Here is a 24,277-nt window from a genome sequence, read left to right as displayed (position 1 = left end):
TTTTCTAGCGTGGGAACGGCTATTGGAGGCAGTTCTGCAGCTCGGTCAGAGCAGTAATTACTTGTCTCGGTGTGTTACAGATTCTGGGCACTTCTGTTTTTGATGATGAAGTGAATCGGGTCTCGCAGGTGTCACGGGGTGGGAGGTGGTGGGCAGCTAAGATGAACTTTGTGTCCCTTGACTTTTATGTGCGGGGCACTGGCCTCCTGCCTGTTTCTGCAAGGTTTCTGCTCATTGCTCTGCTTTGGTGCCACGACCACCTCCGGCAGCTTCACTAGTGTCCCAGTCTGACCCCTCATTCCCACCTCTGCCCTTACTGCAAAAAGATGCCCACTCTGCATGGATGACATCCCCCAGCATCCCCCTGAAGAGCAGGGATCATCAAACCCAGCCCAGCATCCTTTCTGCAGGGTCAGCACCAAGTGCTATGGGAGGCAGCTCAAGGAGTGGTAGAAGATGTGGACCTGATCCTAGTTGCTTAAAGTCTAGAGTATAAACTTCTCCATTAATTGCAACAGTGCAAGCTTTCCCTCCACACACACGTGTACACACACAAACACACACTTTTTCTTTAAATAAAATAACTCTGATGTAGCTTACTATCCACGTGGACCTCCAGTCCTTCTTTGCCTTAGTAAGTTCCTGGTGCCTGCAGGGTAAAAGCCTTTTCTTACCTGCAGCCGTTGGCTTCGTCTTGCTGTGTCTCTTGGCTCTTTGGGTCAGTGCTGCAGTGGGCCTGGGGTAGGGAGTCTGTCACCTGGTGCAGTGCTGCTGGCCTCTGTGTGTGCCACCGAGAGCCCCTTGGAGCAGCAGGGCTAGCAGCCGTTGCTGAGAGAGACTCACCGGCAGAAAACTGGTCTCCAAGGGCTCAGAGAGCAAACGGCCGGTGCGGAGGAACAGGGTTCTCTGAACTTGCCTCTCTGTGACCTTTATGAGCGCTCACATGTGTGAGTGCTCGTGTCCTGAGCTTGGGAGTCAGGGTATTTTCCACACGAACATACCTGAGCCACGGTACAGCTCCACGGCATCAGGCATGGAGCAGCAAACGGTTGTAACGTCCGCTCTGTGCTAGAGGTAACCTATGCAGCTCCAAGGCGGCAGATGCCAGCCGGCGCAGGCGGTGAAGGGCTCCCAGTGGTGAGCGTGGTGGGGACCTCAGCACTTGGGGCTCCTGGGGCAATGGGGGTCTCAAGGACAGAGGTCTTCTGTCCCCTCTCCTTTACCTGGGAGCAGCCGCTGTACTTGGGAATGAACACTGCAGGAGCCCATCTATCCGCGGTAGTGAAGTACAACGGTGCTTTTGTGCTGCAGTTTAAAGAGCTGAGGGAGCCAGGAGCAGGCAGGGGCATTTGTTCTGCTGTCACCCGCTTCCTCCTCCCAAAGGCCTCCGAGCAAGGCCATATTGTGCCAGCTGCTCGGAGGCCAGCAAGAGCTCTTAGATCTTGCAGCCTGAACGGGGCAGGCTGGGGGGTTCAGCGGAGAGGAGCTTCAATGGCTCCGCGACACCTTAACCGCGCTGGTTGCAATGCCAGCACCCACGGGTTTACTGTCCTCCAAAGCAGGCAAAAAGTGCTAGTAACAATGCATCTTTATCGGATACCTGCCTGTCGAAGGGATGAGCACCGACGAGCGGGGTTTCTCACGCTTTGCTTGTATTGCTGTCACAGACCACCTCGGCGGTCCCTGGCCTTGCTCACTGCCTCTTCTGTGATGCAGAGTGAGACTGCACCAGCTTAGCCCATGCCTCTGGCGAGATCACTCTTCTCAGCAACATCTAGGCCTGTATCTAGCCTAATTTTAAATACTCTACATTTATCCTGCTGTTGTTCCACACATTTATATATCTTTTCCCTAAGTAATTTGCCTGCTCTAGTGTTTATTGCAGCCTTTAAGAGCTAGAAGTCCAGGTCTGGGCTCTCCTGACCTGTCAGATACATTTTCTCACCTGGCCTTTCATTCCACTCTTCAGCTTGTTCGCTGACTTTCTTCTGAACTTCTTCCAGTCTGGCACCTCTGCTGCAGGAGCTGCAGCGGGAGCAGCGCCCTCGCCCCGCTGGTCCCCCCAGCCGCAGCCGCAGCCCCAGCGCGCCCCGCTTTTGCCGTGCCCTGGCAGCCGCAGGGGGAAGGCCCAGGAGGTGCCCTGAGGCTTCCGCGCGCCCTCGGCCCCGCGGCTCGCTGGGCGCGGGGACGGCAGCAGAGCCGCTGCCGCCGCGCTGCCGCTGCCTCCGAGCCCGCGGACACGCGGGTCACGCGCCGCGCCGCGGGCGGGTTCCCGCGGGCCGCGCAGCGTTCGGGGTCGGCGTTAGCGGCGGCTTGCGCGGGGCGGCGCGCGGCGGCTCCGCGGGCGCGGATTGGCCGCGGCGGGGGCGGGCGGCGGATGCTCCGCGCCGCCGCAGGTGCCGCGCCGAGCCGAGCGGAGCCGAGCCGAGCGGAGCCGCGGCGCGGCCGGGCGGAGCGCGGCCCCGCGCAGGGAACCGCGCGGCCGTCGCCGCCGGCGGGGCCGGGCGCGCCGCGTGCGCGGGGCGGGGGCCGCGCCCGCCCCCCGCGCCCGCTCGCTCGCTCGCTCGCTGCGCGCCCGCCTCCCGCCTCGCCGCCGGCTCGCGGGCAGCGATGCACAAGCACCACCACTGCTGCAAGTGCCCCGAGTGCTACGAGGTGACGCGGCTGGCGGCCCTGCGGCGCATGGAGCCCCCCTCGTACGGCGAGTGGCAGCACGAGCAGTACGGCTACGGCGGCTACGGCTCGCAGACGCTGCCGGCGCCGGGGGGGGCCGCGCCCGCCGCCCGCGGCAAGGCCAAGCTGGGGCCCCCCGCCCGCGACGCCGCCGCCGCCGCCGCGCTGAAGCCGCCGCCGCCGCCGCCGCCGGGGAAGAGCGCGCCCAAGGTGAACGGCAGCGGCCCGGGCTGGTGGCCCGAGTGCACGTGTTCGAGCCGCGACTGGTACGAGCAGGTACGGGCCAGCCGCGGGGGAGGGCGCGGGGCCGCGGCCGGGGCGGCGCGGGGCCGCGGCCGGGGCCGCCGGGGCGGCGCGGCCCCGTCGAGGCTGCCGCCGCGCCGCGCTCGCCGGGCGCCGGCCCGCGGCCGCCGGGGCGCCGCTCTCCTCGGCGGGGCCCCGCTCCCGCGGGTCGTTACATAACCCTTCCGCGGCCGCGGGGCGCCTCCCGCCCCAGCCCGCCGCCTCGGCCGCCTCCCGCACGCGGGCGGTTCGTTGGCGCTCTCCTTCAGGACCGATTCGCGGGCTGGGGCTCCGCTCCTCCTCTGAACGGAGGGACCCTTCTTGTTTTGAACCCATAAGCCAGCTTAGAAAATGGTTGGAGCTGTTTGCAAAGCATTAAAATGGAGGCTAGACCCTGCCTGAAAAACAATTTACCCAGCTTTAGGGAACGGCATTTCAATTTGCTGCTCCTGAGTCTTTCATTCATTATCTTCAAACCTCACATGATTTCTTATTGATCCTCCTAATTATTATTTCAAGATGCTGTATGCAGGCAGATACACAGGAATCAATAGGAATTCTCTCCTCCTTTCCCCTCACAAAACACAACCCCCTTCTTCCCTTCCCTGTGTTTTTCTTCATTACTGTCTAAATCTGTAGCTCTGGTTGAATTAATCTGATTCCAAGCTGAAACGCTCAGATGATGTTTACAGAAAGCACCCGAAAACCCAGCCACCTTCCCACCAGCCTGCTACTGGTTCCTCTCTGTTTCTCTGCCTCTCTTTGCATCAAAATCTCTCTCTTGCCTGCTGACTCCTAGCAAGCATTTTTCATCTTTCCTCTGCTTTCTCGTTCCTTTGCTCAATCCAGTGCCTTGAGCTCTGGGAGCTGGATGGGAGCAGAGCAATCCAAGCAGGTCCCTTCCCTCATTTCCCCTCCCGCTTGCATGAAAGGGCCAGCCCAGGGCTCCTGGTAAGGCGACTGCTTGCAGGATGGAAGGGCAGAAATGCCAGCTGCGTTCCTGCCCTGGCAGGCTGGGCGCTGGAGCCTTTCGCGCTTCGCAATGGTGGAAGAGGAATCGTCATCTCTTTGTGGTGCTGCCTGCGAGCCCTAGGGGTTGCGTTGGTCGGAAAGTCCGCGTTGCGAATCTCTGCTCGGCCGTAGCCTTTCTGGAGATGGGAAAAATCAAAACCTTCCCCCGGCGTTGCCAGCTGCAGCGAGGCCGGTGCCTGTGTGAGGCTACGTGAGCGTAGCGGGGTCTGCATGTATAATAGGACGTGAGCGTGGTATGTGCACTGCCGTATCAGAGAAGACAGGATTGCTCTCTGGTGTGTCGCAAACATATGCAATGGGCAAAGCTTTGCAGCAAACCCCTCGGCAAAGCTCCCCTTCTGCTGCGAAGGTGCCAGGTGTCGGAGCCTTTAGGAATCCATGTTCTTCGCGGCCCGGCTCTGGGCAGAGGGACAAAAGGTGGTGAAATGGAAACGGCTGCGCACAGCTTGCATGGAGGCAGATTGGTTTGGCTCTGGCAGCCCGGGAGATGCCGTGCTCGGGGTAGGATCGGCTGGATGCTGCAGGTGCAAAGCTGATCTTTCCTGCAGGAAATGAAGAGGCAGCGCCTCGGTCCTCGACAGCGCTAGGATAGCGGCGAGCCTGCCGTTGCGCAGGACTGCCCCTTTAAAGGATGTACGTGTCCCTGGAAGCACTTCCAGCCACCGAGGTGGGAACGACTGCGCAGGCAGCGCAGGGAGGAGGAAGAGCGGGACGAGAGGCTTCCCCGTGAAAACGGCTCCTCTCCGGGAGCTCCTCCGTCTCCCATCGGAGCTTTATCCCGCAGACGAGGACATGCCCGGCGCACGTGCCGGGGCGGCCGTGCGTGCCCGCGGCCGCGCGCGGCGCTGCGCGTTCCCTGGCGTCGGGCGCGCTCGCGCCCCGCCTGCGCAGCCCCCGCGCGCGAGCCGTGCCCGCACGTGCTGCCCGCCGCAGCCCGGGCCCGGCGCTGACGCGCGCCTCCTCCCCCCTCCCGTGGCCCGTCCTTTCTTTCCTCATCCCTCTCCCTTTCTCTAGGACACAAATTAGCTTGCTCAGGCAGTGCCAGTAATTGAGAACCCCTGATCCTAGCCATATGGAGACGGGGAAATTTCTGAGCTTGGGGTTTCTTGTTTCTTTTTGCTTTGCTTTTCTTCTCCCTTGCTCTTTCTCCCTTCTTAGATCTTCCATTTCTCCTCCCGTGCTCTCTCAGATGTCTCCTATTTCTTAGTTCATTTTTCATGCACTTCCTTTCCTCGCTATTCTGCGTTGTTTCCTTTGCTGACTCTATCCGGCCCCGTGCCCTGCGCTCTCCCCAGTCCCCCTGTGCCCCCCTGCCAGGCTCGGGCAAGGAGTGGACTCCCGCTACTCCAGGGAAGCATCCCTGATCCGTCCCCCGGATCAAAGCCCCCTGGGCTTTGCCCTCCCCCGGAGCCCCACGGCGGGTCACGTCCCCGGGCGCCGGGCTGAGGACGGGTACGGCCAAGCGTCGGCCGGTTCCCGATGTGCGGTTAGGAAACGCCCTCCACCTCTTGCTGCTGCCTCGGGTTTGCCGGCCCTGCGTGGCCTGAAATGGCCTCGCCGAGCACAGACTGCAGCGTCCGGCTGTCCCACGGCCCCTTCCTCCCTGCGGAGACGGCTGCTCGCGGGCCAGTAACAGCTTTGGGGCTGCAAGTGCCCCCGAGCGCGCTGCCCCCCAGCCCTTGCGCGGAGGATGGGGAAAGGCGCCCTCGCCGCCCGTCTTCGCCTGCGACCGTTTCGCCGACGGCGACGTTTTCCGTGCGCCAGCGGTGCTTGGTTTAGTTCCTCCCGTGTGCCGGGGAATTACCGGGCGTGGGTGGGCGCGGGGCGGCGTGCTTGGCAGGGACGCCTGCGTTCCCCAGAGCCTCCCGTGGGCCGCAGCAAGGTCGGGAGCGGGGGCTCCCGGCGCTGGGGGCGTGGGACAGCGGGGGCAAGAGCCGCGGGGCTGGCCGTCGCCTTCGGGAGGACGCGGGGCCCGGCGTCCCGGCAGGCTTCCCGCGCCCAGGGAGCCGAACGGGGCTTGCCCCGCGAGAAAGGGGCTGCAGCCCCAGATGTTCCCTGGGGAGGTGCGAGGGTGGGCGAGAGCGAACGGGGTGCCGGGGACACGGAGGCAGTGGAGGTGGTGAGGTTGGCAGGGTGATGTTGCTATGGCTACTCCTGTGCTATTCATAGAAGAAATTAGCTAAATCTTTGCACTCGAAGGTGGAGGAGGAGAAAGGAGGAAGGCGGTCTCGGTCTTTGGAGGGAAGGAGGGAAGCCAAGACAGGAAGGGGGTTCGCCTTTCCTCCTCTGCTCCGCACCCGCGGCGTGGAGGAGCGATTTGGGAAAGCACTGCCCGGCGCGGGCAGGGAGGGGGCAGAGGCAAGGGGAGGCTGGCAGCCACAATCTGGGAAAGCCATCAGGCCCTGCAGAGCCGTGCCTGGCAGGGGGAGCTCTGTAATTAAAAAGACATCCCATTTGAGGAAGATATTTTTGGTGATTTAAATGTAGGTGCAACTGTAGTAGAACTTGCCAGTCGCTTCTGCCGTCCTCGCTGAGCGCGGTGCGTTTCCCTTCCTAACCGCGTCTGCCTTCCCGGCCCCGGCACGGGAATTGCTGGCTTTCCCGCTGGCTCCCCTGCGTCCCTGGTGTCTTTTCCGGCATGTCCTCCCGTCAGCTGGAGTCCCGGGAGGGTCTTCCCTCTCCGCCCCTCGCTCCGCTCCTTCGTCGCGAGGGTTTCATTCCCATCCCACAGGCCTGTTTATCACCTCCTCGCTCACGAGGTGTAAATCTGCATGTCTGTTCCCAATATATCTCCTTCCATCTGATTTCACCTCTCAGCTTGCTTCTTGGGCATCTCCTTCTGGTGCTCCTGCCGTCATCTTCGGTTCAGTGGAACCAGAGCCGAGCTTCTGCCCTTCCGCCCGACCTTCCTCGCGGACGGCCGTGTCGCCGTGCCCCGCAGACCCGCCAGGCCCTTGGTCTCATCCTTCCTTTCCTGCTGCCATGCCAGTGCCAAGGTCCTGCTAGAGCTTTCTAAAGTCATTTCTAGGGTAGCCTTCCTCCTTGTCTGTCTCCTGGGACAGCTCATGCCGGTAGCCGCAGCTGTTTCCCCTCTTCCTCCACCTCCCAGTGGTCCCCGCGGCCCCAGCTCCCGTGCAAATTCTTTGGTTTGTTTGCGTATTTGTTTGCTGACCCTTCCAAAGCGATAATATCAATAAGTGGCACCACAAGGCATGAAGGTGGCATTGCAGAGGGGACCTGAAGGGCTCAGCTCGGCTCGAGCTGGGTTATCGGCTGCTGCCCGCAGGCAAGCCCGGCTGCAGCACGCGGCGCTGCTCCCGCTGCTGCCGTCGGAGGCCCTGGAAGTGGCTCAGGGATCCCGGGAACGGAGCCGGTTTGCAAACTGGCTGGGGTAGAGCTGTAGCCACTGGGAACCGCTGCTGGAAAGGCAGCGTCTGCAGCCGCCTGGGTAGGAGAGACCCCCGCAGCGCTGCGTGCGGAGGAAGGTGCCCACCGAAAGTGGGAGGACGTGGCCCTGACGTCTTACCGGAGGAGGAGGAGGAGGAGGAGAGCGCTGTGGTGAGGCAGCTGGGGCCAGGCACAGGCAGGTGTCAGCAGGGATGCGGCAAACGCCGAGGAGGGGGGTCCTGATGAAGAGCTCGGTGGCAACAGGGAGAGCTTCAGCCTCAGCGTCTTCCCCTGCCAGGGATGCTCCCCGCTCATCGGGCTTTCGGCCCAGTTGGTCCCCTTCCTTCTCGGGTGCCGGTCGCATAGCCGGGAGCTGCCCAGGCCCATCAGTGACAAACAAGGGCTCGGGTCCGGCCCCCGGCACTCTGCACGATGCGGTCGTAGCAGAGGAGCTTCCCTCCTCCCTTCGCTGCGGATGCTCGTTTAGACAGAGGAAGTGATTAAGACTAATCAGGCCTTAATGAGCCACAGCCATTGCTCAACGCCGGGCGCCCCGAGCGCTCGGCCCCGTGCAGGATGCCGACGAGCGGCTCCTGGGCGAAGGCAGAGCTGGCGTTGAGCCGCCTGGGGATCGAGTCCTGGCGGCCGCGTCGGGGCGGTCCGGGGGCCGCGAGGTGTCGAGGGGCCTGGGCTGGGAGGCGGCGCGCTCTTCCTCGTCTTCCTGCCCGTAAGGTGGTGTGAGGGCTGCAGGTGAAATGCTTCGGGCAAATGCCCCTCGTTGGATTTCATACAAACGTGAAGACACAGAGATCCCTCGGGGCACTTGGGGTAAATCTGACAGCACAGAAAGAACGTGGATTGGGGTGAGAAACCCTTAATGCAGAATTTAACAAGTTCAAAACACCTCAGCTTGAGGTGTAGTTCAGCATTTAGTCTGCAGAAGTGCACCTGGAAGCGGCCTGCTTCCAAACGATGGAAGTTGCCATCGTTTCTGGTGGACGTGGCACTTTGGAGCACCCTGGACCAGGCCCGCACTGTCCTTGTCACCCTCATGGTAACGGTGACTTAGTTTGAGGCTCTGTTGATGGATCTTGGTTTGCTTTTGCACCATAGAAAAATGGTTAACGTTTCGTAACTAGATGTGCACTGGAAATTAGAGAGGAGAATAAAAGAGGATATTTGAGTCCCAAAGACCAAAGAAATCTTTATTTTAGTACTGTCCCTATTCACTCTTTCTTTGTATGTATATATTTGTCTGAGGGGAGAAAAAGCACGCGAGTCTTTCAGATGATAATAACTCCTCGTGAAGAAAAGGAATTGAGTCAATTTTATTTGGCAACGTCGAGTCCAAAGGAAGCTATTGGAGCCCAGCACCTCTGCAAATTGGGTCACTTATTTTAGCGGCCGCAGCCTGGAACAGGATGTCTAACTTTCAAGTATGAACACTCTGGCCTTAATGGCTTCGAAATGGAAACTCGGAGTCCACAGAGCTGCTGTCTGGGGAAGCTTTCTTCCTTCCCCACTGCGCGAGGGCTTTTTCCAGTCCCTATTTAGGCTTACTCCTAAAAAAAAAAAAAAAAAAAAAAAAAAAGAAAAAAGGGAAAAAAAAAAAGAAAAGAAAAAAAAAGGGGCACATAAACAAAGATCGAGCCCTCAGTAGCTGCTTATGTTCACATCAAACTTTGGGCACTTCGGTAGCTTTGCCAACGATCCTTGTGACCACTGCACTGTAATTACAGGGTGTTAAAATCTCCCGGTTCGGAAGCGGCGCTCGGGTCGCTGTGGAGGAGCCGGGTCAGCTCGGGCGTCCGGCTCCCCTCGGCAGTGGGAACCTGCCAGCGCCCCGGGCTGCCCACCGTGGACCCAGCAGCTGTTTTCACTGCGTTTACAGCTTTTTTCTCTATGATTTCTCACTTTTTTAAAACAGCTGAGCAGGCGGATCAAGGGCTGCAAGCAGCCCGGCATGTCCACCCAGCGCAGGTGCCTTCGGTTGAGCATCTCCCAGCTCGGCCCCTGCCCCTGAGAGCTTTTAAAAGGGTGTGAAGACTGAATTGCACTTATCTCCAGAGCCGTTTCCTTTTGAGTGTTGCTACCTGAGATGACATAAAGCAAAGGATGTTAAAAGACAGATCGACTTCTCGCTCCGATCCAGTCTGGGAGGTTTGCACAAATGAGGCAGATGTGTCAGTATTTTGGTTCTTAGGCGCCAGCCCAGAGTGACAAGAAGCTGCGCGGCTCCACGTGCGTGACGTACGGGGCGTGCGGGCCTCGTGCTGCAGACCTGATGCTGGTTAGGATGGTAGCTGTCTTATATGTGGGCGCAGTCCGGTTGCCCTGGGCCTCGGATGTTTGCAGCAAGCTTATTTGGTCTGGAGGTGGTAGGTGAGGGCCAGCTGTGCTGGATCTGTGGAGGGTGTGGATCTCTTACAGAGCCTTGGGAATTTGGCTCCAGAGAGAATATCTTGAAGTTTCGGTTGAGCATTTCCCCGCTTGGCCCCTGGTACGTCGGTCACAGCAGCAGTCCTCGTGGAGACGCTGCGGGGCAGGGCTCGCTCCCTCTGAAGTGAGCTAACGGACCTCCTCCATTTTATTTAACTGCAACCTTCTTTTGGTTGGAAATTGTAAAAGAATCTTCGCGTTTTACAATCGTACCTTAGTCTTATCAGATGGTGACAACAGGAATGGAAGAGAAGGGATGATACACTGCAAATAGGTGGAGCTTGGCTGCCTGCAGGTGACTTACGTTAGCGACCCTGAGCTGATGAGACCAGTCACCCATTCAAAACACAGCCCAAGTGGTGGCCGTCTCCCTCGGATGACTGCTCGGAGGTGATAGCCGGCTGCGTCCGAAGGTGCTGCTGAGCGGGCTCTTCCCGCCGCTCAGGTGCGGCGGGGCGGCGCTGGCTGCCCCGCTGCCCCTTGCACACGCTGCACCGAAGCGGCAGAGTTGCCACGGCCTCCTCCTGGCTTTAGCCTCGGTGCCAGCGGCCTCCAGACTTGCTCCGCGCTCTCCCTGGGGCTCTGCGAGGAGCCGGCCCCTTGAGGGCTGACCTTCAAACCTCGCCGCTACCACCCCTGCTCCCTCCCACGTCCGTCCTTCGCTGCCCGGAGCCTCCCAGCAGCTGTCCTCTGCCTCTCTGGCTTTGCACCCTCTGCCCTCGAGCCTAGAGCAGTCTCCTTGCGTATGTGGAGGGGCTCTCCCCTCACCCAAGACCTTCCTTGAGTCGCACCTTCCCTGCAGCCCTCAGACAGCGAGCCGGGGGGTTTGTGCAGCCCCTTGGGCCTCTGCCTGATTTTAGGATGTTCTGGGCACCTCCAGCTCCGTTGGGCTTCGGTGGCTGTTCTGCCGCATGAGCGCCGCAGGGCAGGGACCTCTTCTCCTTCCGTTTGTACGGCCTCCAGCACAGACAGAGCTTGGTAAATAATGATAGTGTGATGAAGCGTTTTAGATGGAAGAGATCTGACAGCCCCCATTGAATGTGACGTGAATGCACAGCTCTGTTCCCTGTCCTCCCTGCGTGCAACAGCCCTATGCTCCTTAGGGCAGGAGTTACTTACCGTTCCCTATCTCTATAGAGTCGAGGGCATGGTTAGTTCACCAGCACGTTCCTGCTGCCCAGCAAAAGAAAGTAATGTTCTCTCTCCTCCTCTGGCTAGCAGACTGCTTGGTGCATGAGGCGCCTGCTGGAGCGAGGCAATAGCTTTTCATTTTCAGGGCCTCAGTCCATCTCCAAGTCGTAGTTTGGTCTTGTCTGGCTCCGTGGAAATACAGGCAAAGTGCAAACATTGAGATCTTTGCAAACAGAAGCCAGAGTTAATGTCCAAACACCTTTCATATAGTAACTGAAATCGCTGGCTACAGGAGCGAACAGGGATTTCCTGGTCTGAATTCCTTCTGACCATGTGCGACTTTGTTTAAAGCAGCCACTCGCATTCAGCATCTCCTGGGTCCCATCTGGAGCCTGAGTGGGAAATTGTGCTCCTAGCAGTGTTTTGAGATGTAAAAATCAGTAGTGTGGAATGGCTGCGAAGGATGCTCAGCGCACAGTGAGCAGGCTAGGCAAAATACGTCCTTAGGGCTCACCACTGTGCGAGTGAGGCAGTGCAATGCGTGATTTGTGGGCTATTAGTAATTCAACAAAGAGACTGCAATGGGGCTCACTGGAGGACGCAGGCTGGATCGGCAAGAGCCTCTATAACATAATTGTACGTAGCACTTCTCCCTGGGAGGAATCCAAGGTATCATTTGTGGGGTTGAATTCATGTCGTAAATCATGGGGCACATGGCAGACTGCATTCACTTAGACTGCCTCTTCTGCATCCTTCCTGGAAACTCATCTAATCAGAGCTGGCCTCTGGCACACCAAGGTTCAAACATCCACCATTTGTTAATTGCTGGCAGTAGGAGTGCTTTTTTTTTTCTTCTTCTTCTTTTTTTTGCCTTGAAATGTGGAATCCCTTCCTAGAATTGCGTTGGGGACTAATAAAAGCCAGTGCCAGGTTTAATATACACTGTCTCACAAATTATCTGGATTAAACACAAGGACTGTGTACTGCCAGAGAGGGGATATTCCCAGTTTAACACTGCTTCTGGGCCATGGAGATCGCAAGACACTGGACCTGAAAACTGTGATGCTCTTATGTGTGTGGGAGGAGTTTGGCAGGAGTGCTTGGAAGTGGTCATATTTGCCTGAGCTACAGAATTAATTGCCATAAAAACTATGGTTTTGTAACCAATAGTTACAGCTGCAGGAAAGATCAGAAAGCATCTGAATAAATCAAATTAACTACCTCCAGCTCCATCCTTATGAGAGCAGAACCTTTCAGGGTAAAATCAAAACCATAGTCTTTTTCACTGCTAGCTCACCCACCTGTGATACTAAGAGAGTGATAAGTCCAGGAATACAGTCAGCTAAAACAGGAGGAGGTGGAGACTGCTGTTCTGCATTATTTGAGCAGGTTAGTCTCTGCTGGTGGCTCAGAGGAGGCATATAAACTCAGAGGAGGGCAATGAGGCGGCAGTTTGCCCCTGAAGAAAGCATAGTAGACTCACAGAGGCCATCCAGCCTTGCAGTCTGACCCATCCCGTTGGATGGACAGTGGTTCCCGTTCATTGCTAAGCTTGCCTGTGCCTTGACTTCTTTGCTCCTGACTCTGGATCTGACGTTTTTGCTGCCCAAAGGCAGAGGGTTCATCTCCACCTTGCAGTTTGGGTCTCTTAGTGCTTCCTGTTCTACCTCGGGCTGCCGATCTCCCGTGCGAGCCTTGGCATCGCACTGTGAATCCCGCGAAAGCCCCGACCCGCCGGCTTTCGTCTCGCCGCGTACCCTCGCGCACTGGCGAGGAATAACCTGCCTCGCGTGAGGCTTGAGCCTCTCGTCTTTCGTGCCTGCTCCCTCACGTTCCCATGCTAAAGAAGAGCGTTGGAAAACGCTTTCCCCGGTTTCTTCCCTCCTTCCCTGCAGGCTCGGGGCGCCCGAGGGGGCGGCGCGGGGCCGCCGCGGCGCGTTCAGGAGGTTGCGGCGCTGGACAGCTCCGGCGCGGCTCGGCCCGGCCCGGCCCGCGGCAGGGCTTCTTCCTCCTCCTCCTCCTCCTCCTCCTCGTTCTCCTCCTCCTCCTTCTCCTCCTTCTCCTCCTTCTCCTCCTCCTCCTCCTCTTGGCTCTGTGGCTAGAAACCTTTCTGGCTCTCTTCCCCCTCTCCTTAGGGCCTCGTGCCTGCCTTGCCTCCTTCCCTGTGTCCTCCTGCGTCGCAGCCTCGTTCCTTCGCGAACACGATCAGCCACCCCGAAGCCGGAGGCTGTCTCTTGGCCACCGTCTTGCTCTGATGGCCTCAGCGGCATCAGAGCCAGCTCTGCCTCTTCTCTCGTCATGCAGCATTAGTACTGACTTGGTTGGACACAGAGCTGGAAGCAAAGCAGAGCTGCAGGGAGACTGGAGAAGCTGCTGGTCTAAGGGAGAGCAGCTCCCAGAGGGAGCCAAATTGAAGGGAGACCATAAAGTGTGCACCAAGCTAATGGACAGAGGGCAGCCCACATGGGGGGATGTGGGAGAAAGATTTATAAATCTCTCTAGAGAGAGATTTATGGGGAGCCCTGCAAGAGAGAGGTGATGGCTGCTGAGCAAGCATGCGCGTGGAGGTGCAGAGGACGACCCAGAGGTGCCAAGCAGAAGGCTCGCCCCGAGGGTGGTGGGGAAGTGAACACTGCTCTCCCAGGGCGTGATGGCTTCATACTTAGGAGGGGCAGCAGCAGCTGCTTAAATTGGCAGACTGTTAGCATCTGCCCTCAGGGTTCATCTGCTGACAATGTGTCCCTCCCTCAAGACTTCCCTAGCTCTCCTGCTTGCTGAGCCCTCAGTAACGTGGATTTAAAGGAAGCTGTGGTGCTGGTGTGATTCTGGCCTGAAGCTGGGAGAGATTCTCCCTCCCAGCAGCTGAGGCCACAGGGTGTGTTTGGGGCCGTGCCGGGCCTGAGGAGGGGAGCCTTCCCCGGAGCCATGCTACAGCAGCGTACCTGTTCCTGGCAGGCATCTGGGAGGAGGGACGACTGCAGAGCGCTTCCTAAATCGTTTTCCTCTGCCTGGCCTGCTGGGTGCCGGTGCAAGGCGAGCGGAGAGGCTGTGCGCTGCGAAGGGCTGGGTTCGTAGCTCAGCTCTGTGACATTCTGCTTTTGTCTCCTTACAGGCCAACCCTGCTCCCATCATCGTCAACACCGACTCACTGGAACAAGGGCTCTCTGTAAGTCTGCTGGTTTTGCTTCGCTTCTTTTGAACTAACAGTTTGTTTGCCCTACTCAGTGGTGCAGGAATAGCTCCTCCAGCCCAGGGAGGCCCTGGCAGGGTGGCAGGGAAACCTGGTACCTGCGCTGCGTCCCCACAGCATCCCCTGACTGCAGACCTCCCCGGGGGCTGCTCTGCATCCACAGCATGCTGAGAAGAATGCGGACAAGGAGGTGAATGCTGCCGAGGCACCAGTGCAGGAAGGGTACAAGGCACGAGACCCTGGTCCTGTGGGCAGCAAGGCCATCTCAGCAGTGCTTGGTGGCTCTGAGTGTTAACAGCCGTAGTACATTTTGCACTTCTGGCTTAGCATGAAGATAATCTTCCTAGGTTTGTGGCAGAGAGGGTTTGTGAGCTGCTGCATCCCTTACCAGAACATTTGCAGATCAATTCCTGCAGGGAGGAGGAGGGAGCAGGGCACAGAGCTGCTGAACAGCTGCATGGATTTCTGCAGCACTGGCTCTGTGCTCATGGGGCGCTCCTGTTTTTCCCCAGCTCAGCTGACAGGTTGCCAATGTTGTGTGTTTTACACCTGGTCTTCCTGGGATGTGGCAAATCACAGCCACCTTCCGCATGAGTGAAGGGGCACCTGGACTCAGTAGTGGTGTTGACTAGTCTTTGGACTCGGTGGAAGGTTGCAGGTCACTTCCTTTCACTGCACCTTTCCTGCAAAGAATGGGAGATTTCAGCCTGCAGCTGGTTCTGCAATAAGCTCAAAGCCCATCAGATCCATGCTGGGCTGATGGGTCAGGGCTGGCTAAAGGAAGGGAAACTGAGCTGGGCCCTCTGCCAGCCTGGCCGTACTGTTTAATTATGCCTTGAATGCTGAACCAAAACCACCTGGCATTCAGGAGGAGCTTAGATGGTTCCTCGCTCAGCCTGGTGGTCCTGGGTCCAGCAGCTTCATGCAAACGTGGCAGCAGACAATGACCCTCCGCAAAGGCTTCTCTCTCCAAACCCATGGCTCGGCACGGTGTTTGTGGGGGTGGGCACTTCTGTCAGGGTGCGGGGCAGCTCCCAGGGCTGGGGGGAAGGACGCACTACCTCGCAGCCTCACCAGGGTCGTGGCAGGCATCGTTCTACAGGGAGCTCAAAGGGCTGCGATCCCTTGAGGCATTGCAAGACTAGAGCGGGGCGAGTGAGGATTTTACTGTGGACAGGACAGGGAGGTGTTTCTGGACTGCAGTCTGATTCCTGTCTGGTTTGCACCCCCCCCCCCCCCCCCGGGTGGATGTCGCTGGCCCCTCTCTCCCTGCACAGCTCTTCCTCTCCATCCGTGCCACGTCCTCCCTCCCCAGGCTCTGCGCTGCGCGGAGGGGAGGGGAGCGCAGGCTGTGCCTGCTCCAGGCCTGCGATCCCGAGGGCAGCGAGAGATGAGTGCCAGGGCCAACGGCACGCTCTGCCACCCGAGCCGGGCCCTCGAGCCCTGCAGAAACTGGCGGCGGCAAGCCCACCTGCAAGGAGGTGCCCCCTTTTCCTTCGCGTCTTGGCCAGCAGCCCCTCCGTGCCGTGCAGTAAAACCCCCAGTGCCTGGCAGGTGCTGGCCGGTGCGCACTGGGACCCTGCGCCGGTGCCGTGCCGGAGGGCACTGCTCATCCAGGTCCCCGGGGGAGCCCGCTCCGGGCGCAAGGCAGCCTCCCCAGCCTTGGTTTGTCTCCTGTCAAGGCTCTGGCTTGGAAACCCTCCCTTCCTCCTCCGTCGTGTCACGACAGCGCAGCTACGAGCCTCCCCCGCCGCGAACGCGATGCCAAGCGGCTTGCGGAGGCTGTGCGTCTGGCGAGGCTGTCCCCCCGCTCCGAGCCGGGGAGAGCCCTGCTCGGCCCTGCCGCCTCCTCCGGGGAGCCAGGCTCCCTCGGGGCCCAGGAAAAGCGGTGCTCGAAAAGCCCGATTCTGCACAGTTCTGCAGGTCAGCAAAGGAGCGACAACAGGGGCTTTATCCGGAAGAGAATGTGAAAATGGCAGGCCTGGAAGCACTTTTTTTACCAAAAACAAAAGCCGAAGCCTGTTGGTACAGCATGTATTTGGAAGAGTTAATGTCACTTCTTCCAGTCTTCAATTACTTAACTATTCAGTGTTTTACTTAATGATAAACAGATGGATGTAGTCTAGTTCCTTCCTGTTCCAGCTCCATTGATTTTGTTGGACTAGCTGCTGGGCTGAATTTGGCCCCGGCTGTTTATCAAGAAGTCTGCTCCGCATTTCAGTCTCTCCGTCCACCCACCTCCGTCCCCGAGAGCGTGTGGCGCTAGCAGCGCCGCAAGGTGAGCGCTGCGGAGCTGGGCCCCGCGCGCGATACCCGAACAAAACCGCGTGCATCTCATGAAACTCCTGCTGCGTTTAAAGGCTCCCGTGAAGGATAATCCTTGTGCTGGAGCCAGGTTTGCGTGAACCCGCCCGTAAGTGAGCACAGGCTCTCTGCGCGTCCCTGGCTCCCCGGTGCCCTTACGCGGGGCTGTTGCTCCCTTCCGAGGGGTGGGAGCCCCGATGCCCTCGCAGAGTGCCCTTTGGGACGCCCGCTGCCCCGGCAGCCCTTGCCAGGACTGCAGCGTCCTTCCCGTGTCCCCGCGTGACTTCTTGCTAAACCAGGTGTGATGCACATCCCCTGTTCGAGCTCCATGCCCGAGCTGCGGACGAGCTCGGTGGGGGATCGCCTGTGCCAGCTCAGGGATGTTGCACCCAATTACACTTATTTATTTTGCACAACAGGTCCGAACAGGGAGCCGAGGAAGCAGGGTTCCCATTGCAGACAGTGGCCTCTGTGTTTTGGAGCTGCCTCTCTGAAGCTGAGACTATTTACTGCTGCCAAGGGTGCACGGAGGCTGCTGCCAAGCAGCCCGAGCGCGAGCAGGGAGGGTCACTCCGAAGCCCTGCCATCTCCTCGAGGAGTCGAGGGCTTCGTAGCCTGCTTCCCTGGAGCTCCCGGTCGGTGCCCCGCTGCCCCCTCGCTCACACCTTCGAAGCTCCTCTAAAAGCCAGCTCCAAGCTGGCCAGGTCCTTCCTCGGAGAGCCCAATCCCTGCCGAAGGAGGCTGCCCGAGCGCGGATCAAACCTAAGCTGAGGCCACGCTGATGCCTCGCACACCATGCCGCTGCAGCCCGGGTAGCGACTCGCGCGCCGGCGGCTTGGCGCGTGGGCTGGCCGCGGGCTGAGCGAGAAGCTGTCGGGCTGTGATTCAGCCCCCTTCCTCCTGCCGCAGCTTAGCAGGCTCGTACCCGCTGCCCTTCGGCAAGCTGCTCCGCGGAAGCGCAAAGATACGGCCGAAAGCTGGGGGCACAGCGCGCCGAGGCGTGCCCTCCCTGCGCCCCGTCCCGCTGCAGACCATTGAGCTGTTCGGGTTGGTTTTTAAGAACCTCATCTTAAGCTTCTAAATTTGCTTTTTTTTTTTTTTTTTTTTAATATATAAATGGACTCTCTGGCAAATTGCAGAGCGCGGTCCACGTGCAACGGCGCGGCGTTGGCCGGCTGAGCCTGCAGACAGCTTGCAGTAGCTCTGGAAGGTGTGCGCTCTTCTGTTTGTCGCATGAGTGTTATGTTAACTCTGCAGCCTTCTGTTGATGATTTAAATGTCACCATTGCTGACTATTTCCCTGCTGCTCCGAACACAAAGGAGAAGAGTAAGCCAGAGAGGGACACTCCTTCCGGCGGCCTCGGGCGGGCTTGCAAAAAACAGTTTGCTTTCGTCCCCCTGGAAGCAGCTGCCGATGAGGGTTGGGAGCAGCTAAGCAGCCTCTGACGCCTCGGTGGAGCGTCACGGCTGCCCGGCGAGCCGCAGACCCGCACGGCGTCCCCGGCGGCCAGCGCACGGCAAACCGCGGCCGTCCGGGACGGCGCAGCACGGCTCGGCTTTGCCGTCGGGGAGCGGCCGCGCTCGGCGCCCGGACGCCGGAGCGCTCGCTTCGTTGGCCCGTTCCCTTGCTTACGTGGTGCGCGTTAAGTTCTCCGTTTGGCTTCCTTATGCAATTAGCTGCCTGTCGCGTGAATTCGGGAAACGTAATCCGAGCTCGAGCCTCTCGGCGGGCTGCTCCCCGCGCGCGGCCCGGGCCCCTTCCCGCTGCTGCTGCTCTTGCGCCGGGGCTGGCGTGCTGCTGCCTCTCGGCGCGGCTCACAGATTGCCAAGGTTTTCGGCACATCCCCATCCCGTAGGTGCGTGTGTGCTGTTCCTCTGTGCCCGTGGGTGTGCGCACGGCTGTCTGCGTGGCAGTCGCGCTGAATGCCAAAGCACAGAGGACAACGTGTGTAGTAACGGAGGCTGCCAGAAACCCGAGTCGCTGGAGAGCCGCGGAGAGGCAGAGCCGTGAACGGCGCGCGAGGCCGCCGGCTGCGGCGACGAGGCGAAGCCGGAGCCGGGGGGCGGGTTGCAAAGGCGGCGCGGGACAGAGCGGGTGGGATGCGAGAAGGGAAGGGCCGTGTCCCGCTGACCTCGCAGGGGCTTCCTGCGGCAGGAGAGGACGCGGTTTCCCGTGCTGAGGTTTGCCTTGAACTGCGGCTAATGCCCAGGCAGGAGTCCAGCCATGTGCGCCCATACATTCATGGACAGAAGGCGAGACGGAGGAGTGGGCTCTCCCGGTGTTTCGAGCTTGGATGTCCTGATGTCTTGAAGCCCTCCCAGTGGGGTGGCCTTGTCCAGCTCTAGGCCCAGCGCGTGTTTTCATAGCTATAGAGGCCTCAACTGCGCTGCCCAGGCTGCATTAGAGGTGTCCAGGTGGTGGGGCCTGGCGTCCAGGAGCGGTCGGTGGCGCCTCGGGAAGGACTGGGCACCAGTGGGACTGGGCTGCCTCTCTGCAGCCGGCCCTTGCAGCGGTGGGAGGTTAGTGAGCCCACTGGGGCACTTGAGCAAAGAGTCTGTGGCAGCAGGAGAGCTGAGGGGAGCTAAAACATGGAAGAAGGTCACCGCAGCCCCCAAGAGATGTGATCAGAGCATGAGAAATGGAGAAGTAACGGCTTCCCAGCAGGATGGGAGAGCAGGACGGTCCGGGTGTGACTTGCTGCGAGGGAAATACCAGAGCTGAGCGCCTTGGGACTTCTCCAGGAGACCTTCCAGGCTAAGGAAGGCACCAAGAGCACCACAGGCTGGAGGAGATGCACATTAGCACCACTCCTGCGCCCCTGCCCAAGGGCAAGCCCATGTGCTCCATCTCCGCACGCTCACAGGGTGACAGTCGGGACAGAGCCTGGGACCGTGGTGCTGTGATGTGAGCGTCCGTGAAGCAAGACCAGGTGCCCGCGTGCACCTCGCCCAGCACCCTGGGGAGCAAGTGCTGCTTTCTGAGCTCCTGCAGGTGCAGGTTGTCCCTCTCCCAGACGCAGGCTGGGAGAACTCAAAGCTGTCTTGGGCTCCGCGGGTCGGCTGCTTCCCACCAAGGCAATCCCACAAAACACCAGCGTCAGGAGCATGGTGAACAAGGCAAAGGGCTGAAGAGAGGCCTGAGGAAGACGGGAATCATTGACGGGGAAGGCAGAGCTGGGAAGGAGTTTGTAAAGTCACTGAGTCCAACCCTGCTCCCCTCTTGCGTTCTCCTCGCACCTCTGATGAGGAGGAGGACAGTCCCCGCAGGCTGTCCGTTTGGTGCTGCAGAGCCTTTTTACCCCCAAACTTTCCTAATCTGAATCGGCCCTGCATCAGTTTAACCTCCTGACTCCTTGTCTTGGCCATAGTGGACGTAAAAGACCTAAACAGCTTTGAAGCTGGCCCTGCTTCAGGAGGGCTCGAGCAGAGATCTCCAGAGGCCCCTTCCAGCCGAGTGGACTCTTTGGAAGTCTTCGGCTTCTTTGGCCGAGGCCCTGCCGGTGCTGGCTGCAGCAGAGGGTGAGCACGCACGTCTCGGGGGTGACGGATCCCGCGGTCGGATCCCGGGCTGCTCTTCCACCCGGACGCCCGATTATTCCCACCGATAGCGAGGGCCCTGCAGCAGCTTCGCCAAGTCTCCTTACGTCGTCTCGGCCGACGTCTTCAGCCTAAACCGTGTCTTCAGCGTGCGGTAGCCGCGGCCGGGCTCGTGGGCCTTTGGCGCTGCCCCTTCTCATGGTGGCCTCAGTCATGCGAGGCTTGAGTTCACCCGCCCCCAGAGTCGTTGTTGCGCTTGAGCAGAACGAGCTCCAGGTGCTCTCGTTACCCGCAGGAACGTCCCATCGCCTTGCAAGTCTTGCGAAATTTTCGGCCTCGGCAGCAGTTTAGGTCCTGGAGCGTGGGGGAAAAAAAGCGTTTGTATCCGTCTCGAAACCGCCACCTTATTTTTCCGTGTGTTTTTGGCTATGGGGAAACAGAAGTTTTTTGACCTGTGCATTTAGCATTCCTTATTTTAGCCGTCCTTCCCCCTGCTAGTCCGTCCCTCGTTCCCCTAATGACCAAATGGATCGAGTAGAGTAAACTGTTCGCAGTCGCGCTTCCATTTTTAACAGAAATCCTCCTAGCGGGAGGCTGCTGCGTGACCGAGGCGTCGTTTCTCTCCGTGGGGCCGGTCGTGGCCCTTTTCCCCGCTCGCCCCGTGAGCCGAGAGAAGGGAGGGCGCGACGGAAAGCGCGTTAAAATCGGGGTGGGGGGCAGACGGGAGAAGGGCCGGGGCGAGCGACCAAGGGCCGGCGTCCGAGGGCGACTGCTGCCCCTAGGAAGAGGGGGGTCCGCGCGGGGCTGTGACGCGCTCTCTCCCTCTCCCCAGGTGAACGGCAGCGATGGGATGTTTAAATACGAGGAGATCGTGCTGGAAAGGGTAAGCGCTCGGGCGGCCGGACGGGACCCCTCCGCGGCTCCGTCCGCCCTGCTCCGGGGGGGACCGGAGCCGCCGCACGCACCCACCCACCCACGCTCTCCCTTTCCCGCAGGGTAACTCCGGCCTCGGCTTCAGCATCGCGGGAGGGATCGACAACCCCCACGTGCCCGATGACCCCGGCATCTTCATCACCAAAATCATCCCCGGCGGAGCGGCGGCCATGGACGGCCGGCTGGGGTGAGCGCGGGGCCGGGGCGCGGGGGGCAGCGCGGGCGGGCGCCGGGCGCTCAGGGGCCGTGCCGTGCCGTGCCCGCAGGGTGAACGACTGCGTGCTGCGGGTGAACGAGGTGGACGTCTCCGAGGTGGTGCACAGCAAGGCCGTGGAGGCGCTGAAGGAAGCGGGCCCCGTGGTGCGGCTGGTGGTGCGCCGGCGGCAGCCCCCGCCGGAGACCGTCGTGGAGGTCAACCTCATGAAGGGCCCCAAAGGTGAAGCCCGCGGGGCGCGAGGGGGGCGATCTGGGAGGCGGCACGGGGTGCTGTGGGGCGCGGGCCGCAGGGTGCTGGGGGGGCGCAGGATGGGGGGTAACCCCACGGTGCGGGATGCTATGGGGTGCAGGGGGCGGGACGTTCCCTGTGGTGCGGGATGCCGCGGGGCACAGGGTTTGGGATGGCCCCACGGTGCGGGATGCTATGGGGTGCAGGGGGCGGGACGTTCCCCGTGGTGCCGCGGGGCACAGGGTTTGGGATGGCCCCACGGTGCGGGATGCTATGGGGTGCAGGGGGCGGGACGTTCCCTGTGGTGCGGGATGCCGCGGGGCACAGGGTTTGGGATGGCCCCACGGTGCGGGATGCTATGGGGTGCAGGGGGCGGGACGTTCCCCGTGGTGCGGGATGCCGCGGGGCACAGGGTTTGGGATGGCCCCACGGTGCGGGATGCCGAAGGGCGCCAGGTGTGGGGCTCCGGCCAGCTGCCCCTCGCCTCCCCTCGCCCGCAGGCCTGGGCTTCAGCATCGCCGGGGGCATAGGGAACCAGCACATCCCCGGGGACAACAGCATCTACATCACCAAGATCATCGAGGGCGGCGCGGCCCAGAAGGACGGGCGCCTGCAGATCGGCGACCGGCTGCTCGCGGTAAGGGCTGCGGCGCGGGGGCCCGCGGCCCGCGGCGGGGCGGCGGGCGCCGAGCGCCCGGCCGGCCCCGGGGCTCACCCTGCCCTCTCTCTCCCGCAGGTGAACAACACGAACCTGCAGGACGTGCGGCACGAGGAAGCGGTGGCCGCCTTGAAGAACACCTCCGACATGGTGTACCTGAAAGTGGCCAAGCCTGGCAACATCCACCTCAACGACATGTACGCGCCCCCCGACTACGCCAGCAGTACGTACGGCGCCGGCCAGGGCAGCGTCCGACGCGGGGACCGGGCTGCGGAGGTGGACGGCGGCACGGGAGCCCGCCGGAGGGGAGCGGGAGGGATGGGGCGTGCTGGGGGCTGACGGAGAAGCGCGAGCTGGGCGGCGAGCGATGCTGGGCCGGGCTCTGCCGCGTTGAGGCCTCCGTGTCGGGATTTCTGGTCCTCATCCCCGTCTTCTCCCCCGCAGCCTTTTCAGCCTTGGCTGACAACCACATAAGCCATAACTCCAGCCTGGGCTACCTGGGCAGCGTGGAGAGCAAGCCCGCCTACCCCGTCCCTCCCCAGGTGACTCCGTCCAGGTACTCGCCCATCCCGCGACACATGCTCGGCGACGAGGACTTCACCAGGTGAGTGCCGCGCGTGGGCACCCCTGCGCCCGGCTCCTTCCTCGCCGTCTCCCTCTCTCTGGTTTCTTGACCTCGTCCCCTTGGTTGTGGGCGCCGTCGCCTCAGCCGTGGCCAAGGGCATCTCTGAGTGCTCGGAGCCCGTCCTGCAGCCCTGCGAAGCCCGAGGTCCCCTCCAGCAGGCTCGTCCCCCCCCCCCGAGAGCAATCAGGCAGCCGCTGCCCCCACGCTCTGCAGCCCCCCCGGCTCTCTGCATCGTCCCATTCCCTCTTCTCCCTTTCCTGCTCCTCTTTTGAGACTCGAGTATCCCTGCACTTCCGCTTTGCCCTTTCCCGGGTTTTATTCGTTCACAGTTCTGGGAATACAGGTCGCTTTGTGCTCCTGTGCTGAAATCCAAGCAGCACCGCGGGCTCCTGCACCAAGCTCAGTAGCAAACGTAAAACTTTGCTCACGTTAAACATAGCGAACAAAAAGCAGACACTGCCTTCTTTTAAGAGAAGCAACAAGGAGACAGTACTCCACTGAGCGTAAACGCGTGTAAAGCCTTCTGATGCCTCCTGCTGAGGGTGCAGGAGCGAGACTTTGCCCTTCCTGCCCTGCTTCCAGGACGGTGTCGGAGGGTTCGGTGTCCTCAAGGCCGGGGCTGGGTTTAGCTGGGGTTGCGTTCTTAGGACCGATATCCAGGTCGGGGTTAGGACTGGCTCTGCAGTTACGGCTGAGGTTGCAGGCTGGTTTTAGAGTTGCGTTTGCAATGAAAGATGTCGGAGTCCTGGTTTTGGCTGGGACCATCCAGTTCTCCCAGATGGGAGAGGAGGGGACTCGAACCCATCCTCCGGCATCTGCGCTGCCTCGCCGCACAGGGCTGATCCGCGGGGGCGGCAGCAGCCGGCCAGGAGGCACCGGGGCGCAGGAGGCGGCGTTACCTTGGGTGCCGGCTCCAGGCTGTGCGGAGGCTCCAGCTACCTGGGTGGGTTTTGTTTGCGTGTGTGGGCAGCGTTGCAGTGACGGCAGCCGGCGAACCGTCCTCTTCGGAGAACATCAGAGATCAAATTCAGCGTATTGATTTCTAGCTTTTTGGCGCTCAGCTGAGGCCGGGACCCTGCTGTGCCCCGTGACCTTTGCAGCACTCGCCTCCATCTGGGTCCTCCCTCTCCCACCGTGCTGGCGGTGTCCAAGATGCCGTCTGTTCCCTGTGTTAACTCTTCTCTGTGCATAGCAATTCTCATGTTGTCAGGGCAATGCCATATTACGGGATTTAGGCATTTTTCAATGATTCCCGGTGCTCTGAAAATGCCTCATCTGTCCCTCTGCCAGAGACCCCAGTCCCACCGAGCCCCTGTGTTGCCCCTTCATACACGTGCTGATGTTATTTGTGGGCCAGGCAGCGGCAAGAGGAGTCTCCGAGCCTGAGCTGCCCTGGACATCGGCGGGCAGCGGTGGCTCGGCGGTGGCCCCTGTGCAGCACGTGCCGCTGGCCGCTAGAGGATGGTGCTGCCTTGCAGAGCGCCTGCTGCGGAGGCCGGCAGCGCTCCGACCCTGCGGCACAGCCCATGGTCTCCCAGCGGCATTTGCAGCTTCTCGGCAGCGCTGCAGGCTCAGCACCTCCCTCACCCATCCCAGGAGCAAGGGGAGGGCAGTGCTGAGCCCTCACATGCATCGCCCATC

The 24,277-nt window shown here is 60.6% G+C and overlaps 1 protein-coding gene across 1 annotated transcript in view; it reads left to right on the top strand.

Moving 5' to 3' along the window:
• DLG3 (discs large MAGUK scaffold protein 3) overlaps nucleotides 1-24,277 on the top strand; it is a 64,911-nt gene that overhangs the window by 12,142 nt on the left and 28,492 nt on the right. Inside the window, exons 6-12 of the mRNA XM_062585032.1 lie at nucleotides 14,057-14,110; nucleotides 20,808-20,858; nucleotides 20,971-21,095; nucleotides 21,175-21,344; nucleotides 21,854-21,990; nucleotides 22,090-22,234; nucleotides 22,456-22,615. Of these exons, the coding sequence (XP_062441016.1) occupies nucleotides 14,057-14,110; nucleotides 20,808-20,858; nucleotides 20,971-21,095; nucleotides 21,175-21,344; nucleotides 21,854-21,990; nucleotides 22,090-22,234; nucleotides 22,456-22,615 (842 nt within the window). The remainder of the gene's footprint in view (nucleotides 1-14,056; nucleotides 14,111-20,807; nucleotides 20,859-20,970; nucleotides 21,096-21,174; nucleotides 21,345-21,853; nucleotides 21,991-22,089; nucleotides 22,235-22,455; nucleotides 22,616-24,277) is intronic.

This window comes from Rhea pennata, chromosome 11, assembly GCF_028389875.1.
Source record: "Rhea pennata isolate bPtePen1 chromosome 11, bPtePen1.pri, whole genome shotgun sequence".
In the NCBI taxonomy this organism is placed as follows: domain Eukaryota; kingdom Metazoa; phylum Chordata; class Aves; order Rheiformes; family Rheidae; genus Rhea; species Rhea pennata.
Note: the sequence above shows the minus strand (reverse complement) of the source record. Positions and strands in the feature narration are given on the sequence as shown.